The following is a 26,500-nucleotide window of genomic DNA, read 5'->3' as shown; positions in this document are numbered from 1 at the left end:
TGCTCGTCTCTATGCTCACTCCGTCCTTCAGCTATCTCCCTTTTCTTCTTACTCTTTCCTTTTCTCTCTCATTTCCCATCCATCCTCTTCTTGCCACCTCTTCCCCCCCCCATCTCTCCCCCGTCTCCATTCTCTATCTCCTCTTCCTTCTCCATTTTCTCCCCCCTCTTTCTTTTCTCTCTTTCTCCAGGATCCCCCCTCTCTCCTGGCTTTATCCCTCTCTCCCCCATTTTGTATCTATCTTCCCTCTTTTCTTCTTCCTTCTCGCTGTTCATTCTCCCCCCGTCCCGCCGTTGGTTTTACCCTCACTATCTCTGTGTCCTACCCTCTGCCTCTCATTATCTCTGTTCTCTCTCCCCCAGCTCTCTCTCCATCATTCTTTCCTCTCCCTCCATCAATTTTCTTGTCATCTTACTGGAGTTTCTCACACCTGTCCAACCACCCTGCTTTGTGCATTCTTGCTCTTTTTAACCCTATCTTGGCTTCGAACCCTTTCCTAATGACTCTGATTCGAAAGCCGGGTCAGGAATAAAAGTGGAGTGAGGTTTGCGATAGGTTCAGGGCAAAGAAAGAAAATTAAATGATAAATATTGAACTCAGCGTTTAGGTCTCTTGCTTTGGGGTTTCCTCATCCTAATTCGCTTTGGGATTCAGTGCCAGGGTCGAACTGAGTAGTTCCTGGATTTCTGCTGGAAGTGATGTCAGGGCGATCCCTGCCCAGAAAGCCACTGAGATCCCAACTGAGCAGAAGGAGGCCATTTGGCCCATTGGTTCTGCACTGACTCTTTTAAAGGGCATCTTACTCATGCCCTCCACTACCCCTTCTGTCTCCTCACCCTCCCTCCCGCCACTTCCCCTCCTTATCCCTCCTCCACCCCTTCCCCTCCCTTCCCCCTCCCTCTCCCTCTCCCTTTCTCTCTCCCTCCTCCCCTCCAACCCTTCCCTCCCTTCCACCCCTCCTCCCCCTCCCCTCTCCCTTTCTCCCTCCTCCCCTCCACCCCTTCCCCTCCCTTTCCCCTCCCTCTCCCCTCTCCCTTTCTCTCTCCCTCCTCCCCTCCAACCCTTCCCTCCCTTCCACCCCTCCTCCCCCTCCCCTCTCCCTTTCTCCCTCCTCCCCTCCACCTCTCCCCCTCCCTCTCCCCTCTCCCTTTCCCTCCTCCCTTCCCACTTTCCCTCCTCCCCTCCCCCTCTCCCTCCTCCCCTCCTCCTCCCTCTCTCCCTCCCTCCTCCCCTCCTCCTCACCCCCTCCCTCTCCCTCCTCCCCCTCCTCTATCCTTCTTCCCTCCCCTCCCCTTTCTCCTCCCCCTCCCCTTCTCCCCTCCCCTTTCTCCCTCCCCCTCCCCTTTCTCCCTCCCCCTCCCCTTTCTCCCTCCCCCTCCCCTTTCTCCCTCCCCCCTCCCCTTTCTCCCTCCCCCCTCCCCCTCCCCTTTTTCCCTCCCCCTCCCCTTTTTCCCTCCCCCTCCCTTTTTCCCTCCCCTCCCCTTTTTCCCTCCCCTTCCCCTTCTCCCCCCTCCTCCCCCCTTTCTCCCTCCCCCTGTCCTCCTCCCCCTGTCCTCCTCCCCTGCCCTCCTCCCCCTGCCCTCTCCCCTGCCCTCCTCCCCCTGCCCTCCTCCCCTGCCCTCCTCCCCCTGCCCTCCTCCCCCTGCCCTCCTCCCCCTGCCCTCCTCCCCCTGCCCTCCTCCCCCTGCCCTCCTCCCCCTGCCCTCCTCCCCCTGCCCTCCTCCCCCTGCCCTCCTCCCCCTGCCCTCCTCCCCCTGCCCTCCTCCCCCTGCCCTCCTCCCCCTGCCCTCCTCCCCCTGCCCTCCTCCCCCTGCCTCCTCCCTGCCCTCCTCCCCTGCCCTCCTCCCCCTGCCCTCCTCCCCCTGCCCTCCTCCCCCTCCCCTCCTCCCCCTGCCCTCCTCCCCCTGCCCTCCTCCCCCTCCCCTCCTCCCCCTCCCTTCTCCAGTACATTACCCTGCATTACTAGCCCAGTAATACAATTGCCTCCCTCCATAATTAAACCAGGGCAACTTCCTTCACTCATCAAACACTCCCACCTCCACCCAGTAACCTGGTCAACCTACTCCTGCCTCTAGTTTCGAAGTTTCTAAAGGAATCAAGGGATATGGGGGGAAGGGGGGGATCAGGATATTGAATTTGATGATCAGCCATGATCAAAATGAATGGCGGAGCAGGCTCGAAGGGCCGAATGGCCTCCTCCTGCTTCTAGTTTCGATGTCAACCCGACCTATCAGTTACCCCACCATTACCCATTAAACCAGCTCAGTGCCTGCCTCTCCCTCTCGCTCAAAGACTCCGTGGCTAAAGAATGCGCTTGAGAAGACTTGCGAGGTGTGGGGAGGGGGGTTGGGGTAGTGGGGGGGAGGGGGGTTTGCAGGTTGTTGGGAGGGGGAGGCAAGCTTCTATTGATGTGTTCCTTAGATGTATGGTCTTCAGGTGAGGAGATGGAATAAAGAGGAGGCTGCTCGGGGCGGCACAGTGGTGAGCACTGCTGCCTCAAAGCGCCAGGACCCGGGTTCAATTCCGGCATTGGGTCTCCGTCTGTGTGGAGTGTGCACATTCTCCCTGTGTCTATATGGATTTCCTGCAGGTGCTCCAGTTTCCTCCCACAGTCTGAAGATGTGTGAGTTAGATGGATTGGCCAGGCTAAATTGCCCCTTAGTGTCCAAAGATATGCAGGAAAGGTGGATTGGCCATGCTAAATTGTCCCTTAGGATCCCAAGGTGTGTAGGTTAGGTGCATTGACCATGCTAAATTGTCCGTTAGTGTCCACAGACGTGTAGGTTAGATGGATTGGCTATGCTAAATTGTCCCTTAGTGTCCAAAGATATGCAGGAAAGGTGGATTGGCCATGCTAAATTGTCCCTTAGGATCCCAAGGTGTGTAGGTTAGGTGCATTGACCATGCTAAATTGTCCGTTAGTGTCCACAGACGTGTAGGTTAGATGGATTGGCTATGCTAAATTGTCCCTTAGTGTCCAAAGATGTGCAGGTTAGGTGGATTGGCCATGCTAAATTGTCCCTTAGTGTCCAAAGATGTGCAGGTTAGGGGGATTGGCCATGCTAAATTGCCCCTTAGTGTCCAAGGATGTACGGGTTAGGTGAATTAGCCATGGTAAATGTCTGGGGTTATGGGGATAGGCCCTGGGTAAGACATTCTGTCAGAGAATTGGTGCAGATGCAATGGGCCGAATGGCCTTTTCTGCACTGTAGGGATTCTATGATCCTACAAAGGCCTAATCCGAGCTTCCCTTCCTCCCGCCTTGGCAGTATCAAGCCAAACATTCTCTCCACCTGGGCAAGCCAGTACGGGGGTGACCGAGAGGGAGAGGGAAGGTCAGCTTGGCTATTCCTGTCAGCTCACTGCCCTTAAATAAAACGGGAGGCTCGAGAAGAGGGGGCAATCAAAAATAAAGAGAATAAAAACCAGCGCGGGGCTGGGAGAGCACCAATCCATTAGTAATCGGTCGCTTCGGGGCATTAAATTTCCCGCTTGAAGAAAACTTTTACACCGGCTCCGAATAACATCCTGCAGACGACGGCTTTTATTGGGGAACTCGGCGAGTGCACTGCATTTCAATTCACTGCTCCAAGCAGAGTGAGCAGGTCATCAGTATTCCACAGGACTGGCCAAGACGCAGAGAGACGAGATGAAGAGACATGAGGACAACGGGAAAGTGATCTCACTGAACCAGCTGAAAATTCTGACAGGATTGGACAGGGGTGATGCTGGGAATATGTGTCCTCCCCCCCCCCCCCCCCCCCCTCCACCCCCCTCCCCCCCCCCCCTCTCTCCCTCCCTCCCGTTTCCAGGCTGGGGGATCCAGAACCACAGCAGTCGCAGTCCCAGGTTATACACCTTCAAAATGGTCAGCCATTTTGAAGTTTATTTATTAGTCACAAGTAAGGCTGACATTAACGCCGCAATGAAGTTTCAGTGAAAATCCCCGCGGCGCCGCTGTCCATTCGGGTCAATGCACCCTGACCAGCGCGTCTTTCGGACTGCGGGAGAAAACCGGAGCACCCGGAGGAAACCCACGCAGACGCGGGGAGAACGTGCAAACTCCACACAGACAGTGACCCAAGCCGGGAATCGAACCCGGGTCCCTGGCGCTGTGCAGTGCTAACCACTGTGTCACCGTGCAGCCCATTTTGGACAGGGATGAGGAGATACTCCCTCTCTCAGATGTCTGTGTAGCTTTGGAGAGGGAGGTTAATGGACCCAGGCTCTGGTAAGCGACGGCAGGAGGGGGTTTTGGGGTCGGGGGTGGAGGGGGGGGGGTAGGTGTCAGGGGGGAGGATGGGCTGGGGTCAGCGGCAAGGGCAGGGGTTTGGCTTACAGCGGGCACCCCCTATGCCCACCCCCCCCCTCCCCTCACTTGGCCTTAGATGTGGTTTACTTTTCAAGCTTTCCTACATGGTGATGTTCCCCACACCCAAACCCCCTCCCCAACCTGCAGCGGCGCAATGAGCTCCTTCAGTGGCAATAATTTTTTAAAAAGTTTATTTATCTGTCACAAGTAAGGCTTACATTAACACTGCAATGAAGTTACTGTGAAATTCCCCTAGTCGCCACGCTCCGGCGCCTGTTCGGGTCACTGCACCCTAACCAGCACGTCTTTCAGAATTGACCAATGAAGGGCTCCAATTGGCATTGGAACCGGGGAATCTTTACCCAAGGATCCGGGTTCAAATCTGGCCTTGGGTCACTGTCTGTGTGGAGTCTGCACGTTCTCCCTGTGTCTGCGTGGGTTTCCTCCAGGTGCTCCGGGTTTCCTCCCATAGTCCAAAGATGTGCAGGTTAGGTGGATTGGCCATGGGAAATGTGTGGGGTCACGGGGATAGGGGCCTGGGTAAGATGCTCAATTGGACAGTCAGTGCAGACCCAATGGGCTGAATGGCCTTCTCCTGTAGGGATTCTATGATTCGATACCCGCAACTCTGCCGTCCCATTAAATGCCCCCTGCTGCCAAACTTGCTGTAGGGGAAGCCATTAAATTTCACCCATAAAATGAAGCTTTTTCCCAAGTGTTTCAATTATGGCCCAGTGGTATTATCGCCAGACTATTCATCCAGAAACTCAGCTAATGTTCTGGGGGGACCTGGGTTCGAATCCCGCCACAGCAGCTGGTGGATTTTGAATTCAATAAAAGTTATCTGGAATTAAGAATCTACTAATGACCACGAAACCATTGTTGATTGTTGGAAAAACCCATCTGGTTCACTAATGTCCCTTTAGGGAAGGAAATCTGCCGTCCTTACCCGGTCTGGCCTACATGTGACTCCAGAGCCACAGCAATGTGGTTGACTCTCAACTGTCCTCAGACAACTAGGGATGGGCAATAAAAGCTGGTCAGCCAGCGACGCCCATATCCCACGAAAAAAAGAAATAACACAGGTATGGGAGTTCCTGCCACTCTCAATCAGGGTGGCGCGGTGGCGCAGTGGTTAGCACTGCTGCCTCACAGCACCAGGGACCCGGGTTCAATTCCCGGTTTGGGTCACTGCCTGTGTGGAGTTTGCACGTTCTCCCTGTGTCTCCAGTTTTCTTCCACAGTCCAAAGATGTGCGGGTTAGGTGGATTGGACAAACTAAATTAAAAATTTATTTATTAGTCACAAGTCAGCTTACATTAACACTGCAATGAAGTTATTGTGAAAATCCCCTAGTCGTCACACTCCGGCGCCTGTTCGGGTACACTGAGGGAGAATTTAGCACGGCCAATAACCAGCACGACTGTGGGAGCACCCGGAGGAAACCCACGCAGACACGGGGGGAATGTGCAAACTCCGCACAGACAGTGACCCAAGTCGGGAATACGAACCCGGGTCCCTGGCGCTGTGAGGCAGCAGTGCCAACCACTGTGCCACCGTGCCGCCCCCTTAGTGTCAGGCAGACTGGCTAGGGTAAATGCATGAGGGGATCAGTCCTGGGTGGGATTGTGGTCGGTGCAGACTCGATGGGCCGAATGGCCTCCTTCTGCACTGTAGGATTCTATGATTCTAACGGCTTCTGGGGAAAGCCAACTTGAGGAGGTGGTGGTGGGTGGGAGGGGTGGGAGGGAAGGCCTCCATAGGCCGAGGTAGAGAGCGGAGGTGGCAGTGAGAGTTGTAGGGGGAGGTTGGCATTGTGCCAATACTTGGAGATGTTACCTGCTCAGGGGAAGCAGGGGTAGGGGGACAGACCATAAATGCGGACATATCCAGCGACACCCACATCAATGAGGAAATAAATTTAAGAAAAGAATATCTAATAACCCAGAGGGCCTGGACTTGAATATTAAATTCTCTGATAGGCACAGTGCTGATCCCGGGTTAGTAAATGTGTCCTCAATTATGAAGGATTCCGGAAACCTCTCTTGGAAAGACTAAATGCAAGCAGCACCTGATCCCACAATATGGCTTGGTGTGAAAAAGACTATAACTGACTTCAGGATGATGCTGAGCAGTCAGTTCATTGATGACGGGTGACGATTAATATACAGGAAATGATACACTTTGCGGGGAGAAAATGAGAAAACTGACATTAGGACGTCAGCAGAAGAAAAGGAACAAATCGATAGTTATAGGGTGGTTGTGGTACGTGAGTGACCATGTTATTGGACCAATCCTCTAACCAATCAGAATTCAAATGCCACTCTCCGAACTTTCATTCAAAATTTCGGCAATGCATTGTTCTTGTTAGTAACTGTGAAAGGACGCAATCCCACCTGCTTCCCTTTAGGGAAGGAAATCTGCCATCCTGACCCGATCTGGCCTCCATGTGATTCTTGGCTGTCTTCAGATGTAGTATCAAATCGCTCACTGGGGTTCGAAAGCAAGGTACATCTCTGACATTACATTGTAAGGAATCGCATTCTCTCTCTGCTGTCTGTATCTAACCCCGTGCTGTACCTGTCCTGGGAGTGTTTGATGGGGGACAGTGTAGAGGGAGCTTTACTCTGTATCTAACCCCGTGCTGTACCTGTCCTGGGAGTGTTTGATGGGGGACAGTGTAGAGGGAGGTTTACTCTGTATCTAACCCCGTGCTGTACCTGTCCTGGGAGTGTTTGATGGGGGACAGTGTCGAGGGAGCTTTACTCTGTATTTAACCCCGTGCTGTACCTGTCCTGGGAGTGTTTGATGGGGGACAGTGTAGAGGGAGCTTTACTCTGTATCTAACCCCGTGCTGTACCTGTTCTGGGAGAGTTTGCTGGGGACAGTGTAGAGGGAGCTTTACTCTGTATCTAACCCCGTGCTGTACCTGTCCTGGGAGTGTTTGATGGGGGACAGTGTCGAGGGAGCTTTACTCTGTATTTAACCCCGTGCTGTACCTGTCCTGGGAGTGTTTGATGGGGGACAGTGTAGAGGGAGCTTTACTCTGTATCTAACCCCGTGCTGTACCTGTTCTGGGAGAGTTTGCTGGGGACAGTGTAGAGGGAGCTTTACTCTGTATCTAACCCCGTGCTGTACCTGTCCTGGGAGTGTTTGATGGGGGACAGTGTAGAGGGAGCTTTACTCTGTATCTAACCCCGTGCTGTACCTGTTCTGGGAGAGTTTGCTGGGGACAGTGTAGAGGGAGCTTTACTCTGTATCTAACCCCGTGCTGTACCTGTCCTGGGAGTGTTTGATGGGGGACAGTGTAGAATCATAGAATCATAGAATCCCTACAGTACAATTGGAGGCCATCAAGTCTGTACTAACCACAATCCCATCCAGGCCCTATTCCCTGAATCCCCCTGATACTAAGGGTCAATTTAGCACGGCCAATCAACCTAACCCGCACATCTTTGGACTGTGGGAGGAAACCGGAGCACCCGGAGGAAACCCACGCAGACACAGGGAGAAAATGCAGGCTCCACACAGACAGTGACCCAAGGCTGGCATTGAACCCAGGTCCCTGGCGCCGTGAGGCAGCAGTGCTAACCACCGTGCCACCGTGGAAGGAAATCTGCCATCCTTACCCGGTCTGGCCTACATGTGATCCTTAGCTGTCTTCAGATATTGTGTCAAATCTCTCTCTGGGATTTGAAAACAAGTGTCACTCACGCATAACTTTAATTGGTTGTTAGCGTAGTTATTAGCGCACTGCTGTGATTGTCTGAAATTTGTCACTCTTGGTGACTGTCCTGACGAGTGCAAGACACAAAACTTCGACAGTGCGTCTCTCTTTTCCGCAACACTTCACCTTAGCGATCTGAGATGGTTTTTCCGCAAGGAATTTGATTGGTGGCCGCTCGACATTGGGAGAGGACGTGTCTGGCGCAATGGATATGATTATTCCTTCATGGTCCATGGACTCTGTGGGAAATAATAGTCATGATGTGGAGATGCCAGCGTTGGACTGGGGTAAACACAGTAAGAAGTTTAACAACACCAGGTTAAAGCCCAACAGGTTTATTTGGTAGCAAAAGCCACACAAGCTTTCGGAGCTCCAAGCCCCTTCTTCAGCTCACCTGAAGAAGGGGCTTGGAGCTCCGAAAGCTTGTGTGGCTTTTGCTACCAAATAAACCTGTTGGACTTTAACCTGGTGTTGTTAAACTTCTTACTGGAAATAATAGTCCCAGGAACCTGCACAGAGTGAGGGGGCGTAATTTGTCCTGTTAGGGTCAGAAGACAAAGAGGCTTGGGAAAATAATTTGATCCCCTTGGATCTGTACGCTGGGATAGGAAGGGAAGGGATTTAATCCATTGGGATACACTGTAATCAATAAATTCAAATTTCCGTTGTAATCCCAGAAGACATTAGGCAGAATTCCCAATATTCCGGAGGAAGTGGCCCTGGAGCTGGTCTGGCCTGCCGTTTACTGACATCAGGTCAGGGCACCGCGTTTTTCCAGCATTTGGAATTTTGTGAGCAATTTTGGGCCCCGTATCTAAGGAAGGATGTGCTGGCCCTTGGAGAGGGTCCAGAGGAGGTTCACAAGAATGATCCCTGGAATGAAAAGCTTGACGTATGAGGAATGTTTGAGGACTCTGGGTGTGTACTCGATGGAGTTTAGAAGGATGAGGGGGAGGGCAGGGGGATCTCATTGAAACTTACAAAAGACTGAGAGGCCTGGATAGAGTGGACGTGGGGAAGATGTTTCCATTAGTGGGAGAGACTGGGATCCGAGGGATCAGGGTAAAGGGACCACCCTTTAGAACCGAGATGAGGAGGAATTTCTTCAGCCAGAGGGTGGTGAATCTGTGAAATTCATTGTCACCAAGGAGTCATTGAGTGTCTTTAAGACAGAGATAGATAGGTTCTTGATTAATAAGAGGATCAGGGGTTATGGGGTAAAGGTGGGAGAATGGGGTTGAGAAACTTATGAGCCATGATTGAATGGCCGAGCAGACTCGATGGGCCGGATGACCTGATTCTGTTCCTATATCTTCTGGTCTTCTGTTCCCATCTCTGGGCTATTTCAGGCTGGGGGATGGCTATCTGTCCATATGAGGCAGGGAGCCAATAAGACTCTCAAGAAGCCTATCACTGATTTGTGTTTTCCAACTGGCTTTCAGACCCTGTAGTGACCGGAATCCGGCATGGGGTGGGGGTGCCGGGAGACAGGGAGGGATAGGGGAACCGAATGCTCCAGGTAGCTTTAGACACAGGGGAGAACATGGACCCAGGTTCGATTGCCGTCTTCAATCACTGCCTGTGTGGAGTGTGCACATTCTCCCTGTGTCTACGTGGGTTTCCTCCGGGTGCTCCGGTTTCCTCACACAGCCCTGGTTAGGGTGCATTGGCCGTGCTAAATTCTCCCTCAGTGTAACCCGAACAGGTGCCGGAGTGTGGCGACTAGGGGATTTTCACAGTAACTTCATTGCAGTGTTAATGTAAGCCGACTTGCGACACTAACAAACTTTAAATGTAGGTTCCTGCCGCGGTCATTTTACAGGCGTTAAGAGAAGAATTTCTGTTCTAACCCAGGCAAATGGCAGAGGGCTGAATAGCCCCAATCTGTTCCTGTTTCTTATGGTTTCATGGTGGCCAGACCCACATCGGGGAGTGGGTGACGGACAGAGAGAGCTAACCCCTACCCTTGCTGCCACTCTCCCTCCTTGCCGACCCCTACTGCCATCAGCCTGGCCTTGAATCCAATGATGGCGCTTGTCCTTGGGTGGATCTCACCCCAGTAGTCGCCTCCCTGGTGAGTCTACTGTTCTATATGGCCGCCAGTCTCTGGGATTGGTAGCCCACTCTTGGTGGGGAGGAGCTCCGCCTATGGCGGCGGGTCCTCGATCATGTCCACAGTTGTCCTGCTGAGTGCCTGAGCGACGTTTGATTCAGGCGAAAATCAGTGAAAATCCAAAAATCAGGCGACGGCGGGGAAGGGGAGGGGGGGTGTGGCTGGGGGGGTGGGGGGTGGTGCTCCATCTGGCTCCCAAATTGACTCCATTAAATTCCATCCTCTGAGTCTATAATTCCGAATGAGTGACTTATTCAGATAAAGAAAGGTTTGTCAAGGTAGCTTACACCAATGGGAATTAATCCCATTGAAAGAGTCAGGCACCACCATTTGATAAAAAATGGTTCTCTGTCACTGTTTGATATCCTTTTGCAGAATGGGTTTAATCAGGCAAATTATACTTTTTTGTTTGCCTGATTGCTTGGTTTGGATGATGTTACCTCAGGCAACGGGAGAAACATACACATTAAAGAAAGATTTACATCCACGTAGATCCGAAAGCAACCAGTCAGGCACTTCTCGAAGCCTAGCCGCTGTCATAGAATCCCTACAGTGCAGAAGGAGGCCATTCGGCCCATCAAGGCTGCACCGACCACAATCCCACACAGGCCCCATCCCCACAACCCCATGCATTTACCCTACTAGCCCCCCTGACATTAAGATGCAATTTAGCATGGCCAATCCACCCAACCCATGTATCTTTTGTTACCAAGGGACAATTTAGCATAGCTTACCCTTGGACACTGAGGGCAATTTAGCATGGCCAATCCACCTAACCTGCATATCTTTGGACACTTAGGGGCAATTTAGCATGGCCAATCCACCTAACCCGCACATCTTTTGGACTGTGTGAGGAAACCAGAGCACCTGGAGGAAACCCACGCAGACACAGGGAGAACATGCAAACTCCACACAGACAGTGACCCAAACCAGGAATGGAACCCAGGTTCTTGGCGCTGTGAGATAGCAGTGCTAACCAGTGTGCACCATGCCACTGCCGTAAAGTAGGAAACCGGGTGGCCATCGCGTGCACAGCAAGATCTCGCAAACGGCAATGAGATGTTGGCGGAGGGGGTGAATGTTGGCTGGGACACCGTGGCAAACACCTTCTTCAAAGCAGTTGCCATGGGGTGGGGGGTGCGGGGGTGGGGGAGTGGTTTGGTTGCCATGGGGGTTGGGATCTGGGACCTCAGCTCTATGTTTCCTCTGACAGCACATCCAATAGCAGCACTCCTTCACCATGGCACTGAAGTGTTGCAACCTCTCATCGAAGGAAGCACAATTTTTTTTATTCATTCATAGGACGTGGGCATCGCTGGCTGGCCCGCATTTATTGCCCATCCTTAGTTGCTCTTGGAGGGCAGTTGAGAGTCAACCACATTGCATCTGGAGTCACATGTCGGCCAGACCAGGTAAGGATGGCAGATTTCCTTCCCTAAAGGGACATTAGTGAACCAGATGGGTTTTCCCGACAATCGACAAAGGTTTCATGGTCATCAGTAGATGCTTAATTCCAGATATTTTTTATTGAATTCAAATTCCACCAGCTGCCGTGGCGGGATTCGAACCCGGGTCCCCAGAACATTAGCTGAGTTTCTAGATTAATAGTCTAGCGATAATACCACTAGGCCATCGCATGGCATGATTTCAGCCAGGGTTCCTGCTGCTTATCTCTGGGTAAATGTACAAGGATGAGAGATGATCCTATTGGAATGCATAAGATTCTGAAGGGGGCCTTGACAGGATGGACAGGATATTTTCCTCTCATGGAGAAAATCTAGAACATAAGAACATAAGAAATAGGAGCAGGAGTAGGCCATCTATCCCCTCGAGCCTGCCCCGCCATTCAATAAGATCATGGCTGATCTGATAGTGGTTTAGTTCCACTTACCCGCCAGCTCCCCATAACCCTTAATTCCCTTATTGATCAGAAATCTATCTACCTGTGACTTAAACATATTTAACGAGGGAGCCTCCACTGCTTCAATGGGCAGAGAATTCCAGAGATTCATTACCCTCTGAGAGACGAAGTTTCTCCTCAACTCTGTCCTAAACTGACTCGCCCTTATTTTGAGGCTGTGTCCTCTAGTTCTTGTTTCCTTTCTAAGTGGAAAGAATCTCTCTGCCTCTACCCTGTCTAGCCCCTTCATTATCTTATATGTCTCTATAAGATCTCCCCTCAGCCTTCTAAACTCCAACGAGTACAGGCCCAATCTACTCAATCTCTCCTCATAAGCTAACCTCCTCATCTCCGGTATCAACCTGGCGAACCTTCTCTGTACTCCCTCCAAGGCCAATACATCCTTCCGCAAATAAGGGGACCAATATTGCACACAGTACTCCAGTTGCGGCCTCACTAGTACCTTGTACAATTGCAGCAAGACCTCCCTGCTTTTATACTCCATCCCCTTCACGATAAAGGCCAACATTCCATTTGCCTTCTTGATCACCTGCTGCACCTGCAGACTGAGTTTTTGCGATTCATGCACAAGGACCCCCAGGTCCCTCTGCACAGTAGCATTCGGTGAACATTTGTAGAACTCGGTGGCACAGTTTAAAATTAAGCGCTGGAAACCTCGCTCGCGGCTGGGATTCTCCAGTCCCACTGCAGTCAACTGGGGCTCTGGCTGAATGCCAAATTCTCCATTCTCGCTGGCACCGGGGGAGGCGGGGAGCGAATGAGATTGGATAATCCTGACCCAAGAGGTTGGAGAAATCTGCTTTGTTCTCACTGGAACGAGAAAGGTTGAGTAGGCGACCCAATAGAAGTCTACAGGATTATGAGGGGCTTGGACATTGCCACTCCTGTTTGTGAATCTGGGACGCAAGAGACAGAGGGCTTTACTCGTTGAGACAACTCATTGGCACGGAGCAAAAGGGAAGGAGGGATTGGCAGAGAGATAATTAAGACAAATTAATATGTTTCTCCCGGGGTTGTGACAGCAAAGCAGAGCTTCCGCGCTAGACACGGAGCGATGGCAAGAGGTTCACTCTCAAATTCCCCAGGGCCTACTGGGGTGGGGATGATGCAATAATTGCAGGGCGGAGGGTGGGGGGGGGAGGGGTTTCCTGGGAATGAACCAATAATTACAGTGGAGGGGGGGTCATAGGAATGAGCCAATAATTACAGCAGCGGCAGGGGGTCCTTGGAATTGACCAATAATTACGGTTGGGGGGGAGGGATTCTAGGAATTAGCCAATAATTACAGAGAAGTCCTAAAAATGAGCAAATAATTACAGGGAGTGAGTATGAAGAAAATCACTAATTTAATTCGAGTGTCATTGAAGAGGCAAAAATATATATCGCTGAAAAGAGACGGGTTGCTGAAGTTTTTCATCTTGCACTCATCAGGACAAACTCCAGAATGCCAAATTTCAAACAATCACTTGTACCACAGGAGGAAGGATGCTGATTGGCTCTTAGGTTGACTCTGATTGGCTGAGGTGTCGTGACGAAGAAAACAGCTGGGAACTATAGGCTCCCCAAGCTCCCCTGGGTATTTCAAACAAAGGTGCAAGCTTTGGACATGTCCCTTTTGTTTGCAGAAAATGGGTCCCTGCGCCTGAACACGTGTCACTTCGAGCAAGTGCAAATGAACTGCATTACGAGAAGGGCTGATTATCTTAAATTGGCTTTTGGCGTAGCCGTTAGCACACTCAGGAGTGTTCAGTAAGTGCTGCCCAATCACAGAATCACATCTAACACTAGTTGGAGTATTCCAGTTGTGCATTGGTAACATTCAATGTGTGACTGGGAGGGAAGGGTGGTGTGTGTGTGTGGGTGAGGCACCCATGGGTGCTGCTATCCATGGGCATCTCCCGCTCCGACTGACTCGGCATGCTTACGATTGGTGCCCTGCGCGCGGGTCCTCTTGTCTAGAGACCTGGAGAAGCTCAAACAGCTGGTGCGTTGCTGGATGAATTGGCGCCACTGCACACATTAAACAGAAGTTGCCCGGGGAGATTACCAGCTGATTCCTGATGGCGTTTCCCGCTTACAGCAACCTCCATCTAACCGACTAACGTTGCTAAGCAACAGTCCTAACAAAGATTTGCGGAATGCCAGTCTTCATAAACATATTTCATCGTTGAATGATTTTTTTTTCTCTGTCTTAACATTTCTCTCAAATGGCCCGACACACTCGCTTTCCCATGAAGCAGTTCTCGTCACCCCCACCACCTCCCCCCATGCGCTTTGCAATCAATGCGGTACTTCCAAAACTGATACTCTGGGGACCCGGGTTCGAATCCCACCACGGCAGATGGTGGAATTTGAATTCAATAAAAAATATCTGCCGACAACACTATCTAATCCACCTAACCTACACATCTTGGGAAACAAAGGGGCAATTTAGCATGGCCAATCCACCTAACCTGCACATCTTTGGACACGACGGGGCAATTTAGCATGGCCAATCCACCTAACCTGCACATCTTTGGACACGACGGGGCAATTTAGCATGGCCAATCCACCTAACCTACATATCTTTGGATACTAAGGGACAATTTAGCATGGCCAATCCACCTAACCCGCACATCTTTGGACATTAAGGGACAATTTAGCATAGCCAATCCACCTAACCCGCACACCTTTGGATACTAAAGGACAATTTAGCATGGCCAATCCACCTAACCCGCACATCTTTAGATACTAAGGGATAAGTTAGCATGGCCAATCCATCTAACCCGCACATCTTTGGACACTAAGGGGGCAATTTAGCATGGCCAATCCATCTAACCCGCACACCTTTGGATACTAAAGGGCAATTTAGCATGGCCAATCCACCTAACCCACACATTCTTTAGATACTAAGGGATAATTTAGCATGGCCAATCCATCTAACCCGCACATCTTTGGACACTAAGGGGCAATTTAGCATGGCCAATCCACCTAACCTCCACATCTCTGGACTCTAATGCGTAATTTGGTATGATGCGAAGATGCTGGCCTTGGACACAGTAAGAAGTCTCACAACACCAGGTTAAAGTCCAACAGGTTTATTTGGTAGCACGAGCTTTCGGAGCGCTGCCCCTTCATCAGATGAGTTCAAGGGCAATGAAAAAAATCTGGAATTAAGAATCTACTGATGATCCATTGTCGATTGTCGGAAAAGCCCATCTGGTTCACTCACCTGATGAAGGGGCAGCGCTCTGAAAGCTCGTGCTACCAGATAAACCTGTTGGACTTTAACTTGGTGTTGTAATTTAGTATGGCCAATCCATCTAACATGCACATCTTTGGAGGGGCAAGGCAGCATGGCCAAAGGCGGAGGCGATGGCCTAGTGATGTTATCACTAAACTACTAATCCAGAAACTCAGCTAATGTTCTGGGGACGCGGATTCAAATCCCGCTACGGTAGATAGTGGAATTTGAATTCAATAAAAAAACATCTGGAATTAAGAGTCTACTGATGACCCATTGTTGGAAAAACCCATCTGGTAAACTAATTATTTTTTAATTAATTTAAATGAGATTTATTAAAAAAAACTAATTATTTCACTAATTTAGGGAAGGAAATCTGCCGTCCTTACCCGGTCTGGCCTACATGTGACTCCATATCCACAGCAATGTGGTTGACTCTCAACTGCCCTCCAAGGGCAACAAATGATGGGCAATAAATGCTGGCCAACCAGCGACACCCGTGTCCCAAGAATGAATTTTTAAAAAGCACCACCGTAATGCAGGGAACATGGCAGCCGCATTGTGCACAGCAAGATCCCACAAACAGCGACGTGATCGACATGTTCTCGTGATGGTTCTGTTTGAGGGGTGAATGTTAGTCCAGGACAGTGGGGAGAATCTCCCCTCCTCTTCCTTGGGCCTCTGCAGCCACTGCCATTCTGCCCCCACCCTCCGGATTTCCATCGCCCCCAGTCCCCCCAGCCCCCCGCCCCCCTCCCCACCTCCAACTGCCTGAGCGCCAAATTCTGGAATTTCGTGCCCAACCTCCTCCCTCCACCCTGAAGGCCTTCCTCCTTCAAGCCTACCTCTGGTCACTTGGCTTAATGCCACCTTACTTGGCTCATCAGTGTCAGATTTGAGCTCCAGGGCACCCCTGTCAGAGCACCATGGGTATTCCCACTATGTTCAAGGTGCTACATCAGTGCACTGTTTGTTTTGAGTTGTTACTGTCACATGTATCGGAATGCAGTGAAAGGTATTGTTTCTTGCGCGCTATGCAAAGCATACCGTTCATCGAGTACACCAGGGAGAAGGGAAGGAGAGGGTGCAGAATGTAATGTTACAGTCATAGCTAGGGTGTAGAGAAAGATCAACTTAGTGCGAGGTAGGTCCATTCAAAGGTCTGACAGCAGCAGGGAAGAAGCTGTTCTTGAGTCGGTTGGTACGTGACCTCAGACTTTTGTATCTTTTTCCCAACGGAAGAAGATGGAAGAGAGAATGTCCGGGGTGCGTGGGGGTCCTTGATTATGCTGGCTGCTTTGCCGAGGCAGCGGGAAGTGTAGGCAGAGTCAATGGATGGGAGGCTGGTTTGCGTGATGGATTGGGCTACATTCACGACCTTTTGTAGTTTCTTGTGGTCTTGGGCAGAGCAGGAGCCATACCAAGCTGTGATACAACCAGAAAGAATGCTTTCTATGGTGCACCTGTAAAAGTTGGTGAGAATCCAGGGTGTAGAGAAAGATCAGCTGAATACAAGGTAGGTCCACCCTCTGGGTGAAGAAATTTCTCCTCATCTCAGTTCTAAAAGGTTTACCCCTTAAAGGTGAAAGTTAAAGTTTATTTATTCGTGTCACAAGTAGGCTTACATTAACACTGCAATGAAGTTACTGTGAAAATCCCCTAGTCGCCACACTCCGGCGCCTGTTCGGGTACACTGAGGGAGAATTTAGCACCTAACCAGCACGTCTTTCAGACTGTGGGAGGAAACCGGAACACCCGGAGGAAACCCACACAGACACGGGGAGAATGTGCAGACTCCACACAGACAGTGACCCAAGCAGGAAATAGAACCCGGGTCGCTGGCGCTGTGAGCAGCACTGTTAACTACTGTGCCACCATGATGCGATATCTTCGGCGTATAAGGTTGGTCCATTCAAAAGTCTGATGGCAGCAGGGAAGAAACTATTTTTTGATTTGATTTGATTTATTATTGTCACATGTATTAACATACGGTGAAAAGTATTGTTTCTTGCGCGCTGTACAGACAAAGCATACCGTTCATAGAGAAGGAAAGGAGAGACTGCAGAATGTAGTGTTACAGTCATAGCTCGGGTGTAAAGAAAGATCATCTTAATATAGGGTAGGTCCATTCAAAGTCTGATGGCAGCAGGGACAAAGCTGTTCTTGAGTCGGTTGGTACGTGACCTCAGACTTTTGTATCTTCTTTCCCGACGGAAGAAGGTGGAAGAGAGAATGTCCGGGGTGCGTGGGGCTCCTTGATTACGCTGGCTGCTTTGCCGAGGCAGCGGGAAGTGTAGACAGAGTCAGTGGACGGGAGGTTAGTTTGCGTGATGGGACTGGGCTGCATTCACGACCCTGCGGTCGTGGGTCGGTTGGAGGGGGCGAGAGGTGGTGGGGGTGGAGGGAATGGGGGGTGGGGGTGGAGGGAATGGGGGGGGGGCGGTTAACGTATCGGGCAGGGGGAGAAAATACCCTCAGCTCTTTTTCGGAGCGGTGGGGCGCACGTCCACTCCAGAGTGGTGGGGGGTCGCGGGGGGAGAGAGCTTGGGCTTAAACAGAAAGGTTCTTTCAGAAAGACGGCACACTGACAGTGCGGCACTCCTTCAGCATGGCACTGTGGGGGGGGGGGGGGGGGGAATGCCTAGGTAACGGCGCCCTCCCCCACCTCCCCCAGCCCTCGATCGGAGATCAAGAGGGGGAACTGGGAGGGGGGGGAGAACAGAGGAGGTGGTGGTTGCGCAGACCTCTTTTCAGGAACTGAGGGAATAATTCCTCCTCTGCACCTATGGCCAGCTTTAAAAATAGATTGCGCTGTGTTGTAAATACTCCCTGCTCCGCTGAGCTGGGGCACATTGGCTGAGCCAAGAAGAAAAGAGCTTAAGGTGTCTGTATAGAGAGGGGGGAGGATCCTCGGGAAATTGAACAGAATCCGAGCATACACTGCGACCAACAGAATCACCCTGCTCGAGTGACTTAAGCCGAAATGGGTTTCTTTTTTTTGAAGAACTGTTCTCTGACGATTGAGGGACATCTGAGCTTAAAGATACTTAAAAGAGAGAGAGAGAGAAAGGCAGCAGCATCATTAAGAGAAATTAGATACTTGCTGCTTCGCTGCTCTGCTGGAAAACAGCTCTCAGTTAAGATTCTGCCCGAGTACGCAATCATTCGGACTGGGAGGCTGCGGGAGATCCTTTAATTGGAAATAAAAACGTCTCCCAGATAAATCACCGTGACGACGTAGGGGCGGGGAGCGAGAGAGAGGGAATAAAGGAATGCTACAGTGCAGCCAGCACCTTTCCCCCAAGCGTATTATAGACTATTAAGCACTTCCACACACACACACACACACGGTGGTTAGCGCCGCTGCCTCACAGCGCCAGGGACCCGGGTTCGATTCCCGGCTTGGGTCACTGTCTGTGCAGAGTCTGCACGTTCTCCCCGTGTCTGCGTGGGTTTCCTCCCACAGTCCCAAAGATGTGCTAGTCAGGTGGATTGGCCGTGCTAGATTCTCCCAATGGACCCGAACAGAATGTGGCGACCAGGGGATTTTCACAGTAATTTCATTGCAGTGTTAATGTAAGCCGACTTGTGACACTCATAAATAAACTAACTTTTTTTAAAAAAAACCTCCTCAAGTGCGGTCACTTTGTGCAGGATACCCAGCGGCCAATTTGTGCACAGCAAGATCCCACAGACAGCGCTGTGTTAATCTGATCATCTTTGCCAGCGATGCCAGTTAGAACATAGAACATAGAAAGCCACAGCACAAACAGGCCCTTCGGCCCACAAGTTGCGCTGATCATATCCCTACCTCTAGGCCTATCTATAGCCCTCAATCCCATTAAATCCCATGTACTCATCCAGAAGTCTCTTAAAAGACCCCAACGAGTTTGCCTCCACCACCACCGACGTCAGCCGATTCCACTCACCCACCACCCTCTGAGTGAAAAACTTACCCCTGACATCTCCTCTGTACCTACCCCCCAGCACCTTAAACCTGTGTCCTCTCGTAGCAACCATTTCAGCCCTTGGAAATAGCCTCTGAGAGTCTACCCTATCCAGACCTCTCAACATCTTGTAAACCTCTATCAGGTCACCTCTCATCCTTCGTCTCTCCAGGGAGAAGAGACCAAGCTCCCTCAAACTATCCTCATAAGGCATGCCCCCCAATCCAGGCAACATCCTTGTAAATCTCCTCTGCACCCTTTCAATGGCTTCAACATCTTTCCTGTAATGAGGTTACCAGAACTGCGCGCAGTACTCCAAGTGGGGTCTAACCAGGGTCCTATAAAGCTGCAGCATTATCTCCCGACTCCTAAACTCAATCCCTCGATTAATGAAGGCTAGTACGCCGTACGCCTTCTTGACCGCATCCTCCACCTGCGAGGCCGATTTAAGAGTCCTATGGACCCGGACCCCAAGGTCCTTCTGATCCTCTACACTGCTAAGAATGGTACCCTTCATATTATACTGCTGCTTCATCCCATTGGATCTGCCAAAATGGATCACTACACACTTATCCGGGTTGAAGTCCATCTGCCACTTCTCCGCCCAGTCTTGCATTCTATCTATGTCTCGCTGCAACTTCTGACATCCCTCCAAACTATCCACAACACCACCTACCTTGGTGTCGTCAGTAAACTTACCAACCCATCCCTCCACTTCCTCATCCAGGTCATTTATGAAAATGACAAACAGCAAGGGTCCCAGAACAGATCCCTGGGGCACTCCACTGGTCACTGACTTCCATGCAGAGAAAGACCCCTCCACAGCCACTCTCTGCCTTCTGCAGGCAAGCCAGTTCTGGATCCACAAGGCAACAGCCCCTTGGATCCCATGCCCTCTCACTTTCTCAAGAAGTCTTGCATGGGGGACCTTATCGAACGCCTTGCTGAAGTCCATATAGACCACATCCACCGCTCTTCCTTCGTCAATGTGTTTGGTCACATTTTCAAAGAACTCAACCAGGCTCGTAAGGCACGACCTGCCCTTGACAAAGCCGTGCTGACTACTTTTGATCATACTAAACTTCTCTAGATGATCATAAATCCTGTCTCTCAGGATCCTCTCCATCAACTTACCAACCACTGAGGTTAGACTCACCGGTCGGTAATTTCCCGGGCTGTCCCTGTTCCCTTTCTTGAATATAGGGACCACATCTGCAATCCTCCAATCCTCCGGAACCTCTCCCATCTCCATCGACGATGCAAAGATCATCGCCAAAGGCTCCGCAATCTCCTCCCTCGCCTCCCACAGTAACCTGGGGTACATCCCATCCGGTCCCGGCGACTTACCAACCTTGATGCCATTCAATAGTTCCAACACATCCTCTTTCTTTATGTCCACATGCTCGATCCTTTCTGTCCACCGCAAACCAGCAGTACAACCACCCAGATCCCTTTCCACCGTGAATACCGAGGTAAAGTATTCATTAAGCACCTCCGCCATTTCTAACGGTTCCGCACAAACTTTTCCCCCTTCATCTTTTAAGGGTCCTATGCCTTCACATCTCATCCTTTTACTCTTGACATATTTGTAGAAAGCCTTGGGATTCTCCTTAATCTTACCCGCCAAGGTCTTCTCATGACCCCTTCTCGCTCTCCTAATTTCCTTCTTAAGCTGGCCAGGACACCAGGGTGTGGGCAAGGATTCTTCTTCTGAACCGTGAAGAGTCATTTTTTTTCTTTATTCCTTCAGGGGATGTGGGCGTCGCTGGCTGGGCCTGCGTTTGTTGCCATCACTAATTGCCCTTTGAACTGAGTGTCTCGCTCGGCCATTTCAGAGGGGCATTTAAGCGTTAACCACATTGCTGTGGGTCTGGAATCACATATAGGCCAGACCGGGTAAGGACGGCAGATTTCCTTCCCTGAAGGGACATTAGTGACCCAGATGGGTTTTTCCGACAATCGACAATGGTTTCATGGTCATCTACTTCTAAATTTTTTTATTGAATTCAAATTCAGCTCCGCCCCCCTCATTCCCTCCACCCCCACCACCATCCGCCGTGGTGGGATTCGAACCCGGGTCCCCAGAGCATCACCCTGGGTCTCTGCATTACAAGTCCAGCAACAATACCACTGTACCACCTCCTCCCCTCATTGAGATATACAGCACAGAAACAGGCCCTTCGGCCCAACTCGTTCACAGAATCATAGAATCATAGAAACCCTACAGTGCAGAAGGAGGCCATTCGGCCCATCGAGTCTGCACCGACCACAATCCCACCCAGGCCCTACCCCCGCTAATCCCTCTAACCTACACATCTCAGGATTCTAAGGGGCAATTTTTAACCTGGCCAATCAACCTAACCAGCACATCTTTGGACTGTGGGAGGAAACCGGAGCACCCGGAGGAAACCCACGCAGACACGAGGAGAATATGCAAACTCCACACAGACAGTGACCCGAGCCGGGAATCGAACCCGGGACCCTGGAGCTGTGAAGCAGCAGTGCTAACCACTGTGCTACCGTGCCGCCCCTGGGAGAGTCCCCCTCCCCACCCCATACCGACCAGGTTTCCGAAACTGAACTAGCCCCATTTGCCTGCGTTTGGCCCATATCCCTCTAAACCTTTCCCTCCATGTTCCTGTCCAAATGTCTTTTAAATGTTGTTATTGTACCCGCCTCTACCACCTCCTCTGCCAGCTCATTCCAAACCCTCTGTGTGAAAAAGTTGCCCCTCAGGTCCCTTTTAAATCTTTCCCCTCTCACCTTAAACTTCTGCCCTCCAGTTTTGGACTCCCCTACCGAGGGAAAAGACCTTGGCTATTCGCTTTATCTACGCTCCTCATGATTTTATAAACCTCTATAAGGTCACCCCTCATCCTCCTATGCTGCAGGGATAAAAGTCTATCCAACCTCTCCTTATGATTCAAACCTCCCAGTCCCGGTAACATCCTTGTAAATCCTTTTTTGCATCCTTTCCAGTTTAATAACATCCTTCCTGCAGCAAGGCGACCAGGATTGTACGCAGTACTCCAAATGTGGCCTGACCAATGCCTTGTTCAGTTGTAACATAAAACCCCAACTCCTTTTTTAACTTTATGAAGTAGGCTGACGTTAACACTGCAATGAAGTTACTGTGAAAGTCCCCTAGTTGCCACACTCCGGCGCCTGTTCGGGTAACACTGAGGGAGAATTTAGCACGGCCAATGCACCCTAACCAGCACATCTTTCAGACTGTGGGAGGAAACCGGAGCACCCGGAGGAAATCCACGCAGACACGGGGAGAACGTGCAGACTCCACACAGACAGTGACCCGAGCCGGGAATCGAACCCGGGTCCCTGGTGCTGTGAGGCAGCAGTGCTAACCACTGTGCCAGCCAATGATAATCGTGGTTCAATAATAAAGCTCAGCATTCCGATTCCTTTCTTGACTACATCTCCATAATGGGTGGGGAATTGGGGATTTGATAGAGATGTTCAAAATTGTGAGCGATCTGCTTGATATGGGATGACCCTGATTCAAAACGTTGGCTCGATTCTCTCTCCACAGATGCTGTCAGACCTGCTGACATTTTCCAGCACTTTCTGTACTTGTGCACAGCAAGATCCCACAGACGGCACTGTGATAATCTGATCTTCCTTGACAGGGATGTCCATTGGGCAATTAATGTTGGCCAGGACTACCGGGGTTGGGGGCTGGGGGAGGGGCGGACTGGTGTGGGGGGGTTAGTGCAGGGGTGAGGTGGTTGGTGCAGGGGGCAGGGGTTGGTGCAGGGGGGTGGGGAGGGGGACTCTCCCAGGGTACTTTTTCCTGAATCCTGCCAGTGGAATCCTTTACCCCCACCCCAAGAGGGCCTTGGTATGAGGTCTTGCCCGATAGACGGCTCCACTGACAACTCAGCTGTCCGCCGGTATGGCGCTCGGAGTGGGGACTGGATTCTGTGGTCAGTTTAGGTTGAAACCATGCCCTGCAGACCCCAACAGAGACCCACCTGAAATTTATCCAAAATTTCTGACAGGGTACTAGGCCACATGTGTCCCTGAGAAACAGGGAGGGAAGGGGTTAATGACTTTCTATGTCCCGTTGGCTGTTCTGCATATCTGGATTCATAGAATCCCTACAGTGCAGAAGGAGGCCATTTGGCCCATCAAGCCTGCACCGACAATGATCCAGGCCCTATTCCCGTAACTCCATGTATTTACCCTGCTAGTCCCCTGACATTAATGGAAAATTTAGCATGGCCAATCATAGAAACCTTACAGTATAGAAGGAGGCCATTCAGCCCATCAATCTGCACCAACAACAATCCCACCCAGGCCCTATCCCCGTCACCCCACATATTTACCCCGCTAATCCCTCTAACCTATGCATCCCGGGACACTAAGGGGCAATTTAACATGGCCAATCCACCTAACCTGCACATCTTTGGACTCTGGAAGGAAACTGGAGCACCCGGAGGAAACCCACGCAGACACGGGGAGAACGTGCAAACTCCAGTCAGTCACCCAAGGCCAGAATTGAACCCAGGTCCCTGGCGCTGTGAGGCAGCAGTGCCAACCACTGTGCCACCATGCTGCCCTTGATGGGTATATGATGGGGATGGGGATATAAGGGTCATGGCACAACGTCTCAGGTCTTTCAATGCCTGAAGGACTAGGCAGGAAGTATGGGCTGGCTATTTGACTTGGGAAGCATCACAGAAGAACATAATCTTGCCTGGTTCAACTCACATTCTTGCCAATACAAGCACAACCTACGATCAGAAGAAATATAGGAAGGGGTAACAAGGTCAGCCCTTCAACATTGCACCTCATTCAATCGGAATACGGCTGATTTGATCCTGGCACCCACTCAGGTTTCCTGCCTGTCCCTGTCCCCCCTCTCCCTCGCTGGCCAACACCGTAACATCTCTCAGCCAAAAGTACCTTGGCATCCATTACGTTTGTTTAGACGGTTGCACCCCAGGGAACACACTATTTGATTGACTTCCAGGCTGTCTGATTTCTGCTGTCAATTTCACAATGCTCATTTACACAAGGTTAAGTGGTTTCAAGGGTTTGTGGATTTTGTTGGCGATACTTCAAAGGTTCTGTATGGTTGACACTTTTGTGGTGAAATGACTATTTTTCAACATAGAAAGTTATGAATGAATTACTTTTTAAAAGGGTTTTCTTGCGACCCTCCCTACGGATGATATTGATTCTAAACAGCGTATCGTGGGTCAATGGACAAGGAAGTTTGGCATAGGGGGCATGAGAGACTATGGGGGTGGGGAAAGGGCAGAGTTTGGCATGGTGAGCATGAGGCCCATCGATGATAGGTGGAAGGACAGAGAGTGGCATTGGGGGAATAAGGGGCATGGCGGGAATGAGGACCATCACGGTAGGGTGTAAGGAAGGAGTTTGCCATAGGGGGAATGAGAAGCTATAGGGGTTAAAGTTTAAGTTTATTTATTCGTGTCACAAGTAGGCTTACATTAACATTGCAATGAAGTTACTGTAAAAATCCCCTTGCTTTCTCCCACAGGGAGTGGGGAGAATGTGGGACTCACTCCCGCGGTGAGTGGGGAGAATGTGTGACTCGCTCCCAAGGGGAGTGGGGAGAATGTGAGACTCGCTCCCAAGGGGAGTGGGGAGAATGTGAGACTCGCTCCCACAGGGAGTGGGGAGAATGTGGGACTCGCTCCCAAGGGGAGTGGGGAGAATGTGAGACTCGCTCCCACAGGGAGTGGGGGAGAATGTGGGACTCGCTCCCAAGGGGAGTGGGGAGAATGTGGGACTCGCTCCCAAGGGGAGTGGGGAGAATGTGGGACTCGCTCCCAAGGGGAGTGGGGGAGAATGTGAGACTCACTCCCGCAGGGAGTGGGGAGAATGTCGGACTCGCTCCCACAGGGAATAGGGAGAATGTGAGACTCACTCCCACAGGGAGTGGGGAGAATGTGGGACTCGCTTCCACAGGGAGTGGGGAGAATATGGGACTCGTTCCCACAGGGAGTGGGGAGAATGTGAGACTCGCTCCCACAGGGAGTGGGGAGAATGTGGGACTCGTTCCCACAGGGAGTGGGGGAGAATGTGAGACTCGCTCCCACAGGGAGTGGGGAGAATGTGGGACTCGCTCCCACAGGGAGTGGGGAGAATGTGGGACTCGTTCCCACAGGGAGTGGGGAGAATGTGGGACTCGCTCCCACAGGGAGTGGGGGAGAATGTGGGACTCGTTCCCACAGGGAGTGGGGAGAATGTGGGACTCGCTCCCACAGGGAGTGGGGAGAATGTGGGACTCGCCCCCACTGGGTGTGGGGAGAATGTGGGACTCGCTCCCACTGGGTGTGGGGAGAATGTGGGACTCGTTCCCACTGGGTGTGGGGAGAATGTGGGACTCGTTCCCACAGGGAGTGGCGAGAATGTTGAACTCACTCCCTAGGGGAGTGGGGAGAATGTGGGATTTGCTCCCTTGGAGAGTGGGGAGAATGTGGGACTCGCTCCCTCAGGAAATGGGGAGAATGTAGAACTTGCTCCCACTGGGAGTGAGGATGGGACTCGCTCCCACAGGGAGTGGCGAGAATGTTGAACTCGCTCCCACAGGGAGTGGGGGGAATGTGGGACTCGCTCCCAAGGGGAGTGGGGAGAATGTGGGACTCACTCTCACAAGGAGTGGGGAGAGTGTGGAACTCGCTCCTACATGGAGTGGGGAAAATGTGGATCTCGCTCCCACAGGGAGTGGGGAGAGTGTGGAACCCGCTCCCACATGGAGTGGGGAAAATGTGGAACTCGCTCCCACAGGGAGTGGAGCGGATGTGGGACTCGCTCCCACAGGAAGTGGGGAGAATGTGGGACTTGTTCCCATAGGGAGTGGGGAGAATTCATAGAATTCATAGAAACCCTACAGTGCAGAAAGAGGCCATTTGGCCCATCGAGTCTGCACCGACCACAATCCCACCCAGGCCCTACCCCCATATCCCTACATATTTACCCACTAATCCCTCTAACCTACACATCATCTCAGGACTCTAAGGGGCAATTTTTAGCATGGCCAATCAACCTAACCTGCACATCTTTGGACTGTGGGAGGAAACCGGAGCACCCGGAGGAAACCCACGCAGACACGAGGAGAATGTGCAGACTCCACACAGACAGTGACCCAAGCCGGGAATCGAACCCAGGTCCCTGGAGCTGTGAAGCAGCAGTGCTAACCACTGTGCTACCGTGCCGCCCCCATGTGGGACTCACTCCCATGGGGAGTGGGAAGAATGTGGGACTCGC

The 26,500-nt window shown here is 51.4% G+C and overlaps 1 protein-coding gene across 1 annotated transcript in view; it reads left to right on the top strand.

Moving 5' to 3' along the window:
* Positions 1–8,788, top strand: part of LOC144509462 (SH3 and multiple ankyrin repeat domains protein 1-like) — a 114,323-nt gene extending 105,535 nt beyond the window's left edge. The window contains exon 11 of the mRNA XM_078238372.1: positions 8,717–8,788. Within this exon, the coding sequence (XP_078094498.1) occupies positions 8,717–8,788 (72 nt within the window). The remainder of the gene's footprint in view (positions 1–8,716) is intronic.
* Positions 8,789–26,500: the final 17,712 nt, after the last annotated feature.

Source organism: Mustelus asterias, chromosome 21 (assembly GCF_964213995.1).
Source record: "Mustelus asterias chromosome 21, sMusAst1.hap1.1, whole genome shotgun sequence".
In the NCBI taxonomy this organism is placed as follows: Eukaryota; Metazoa; Chordata; class Chondrichthyes; order Carcharhiniformes; family Triakidae; genus Mustelus; species Mustelus asterias.
Note: the sequence above shows the minus strand (reverse complement) of the source record. Positions and strands in the feature narration are given on the sequence as shown.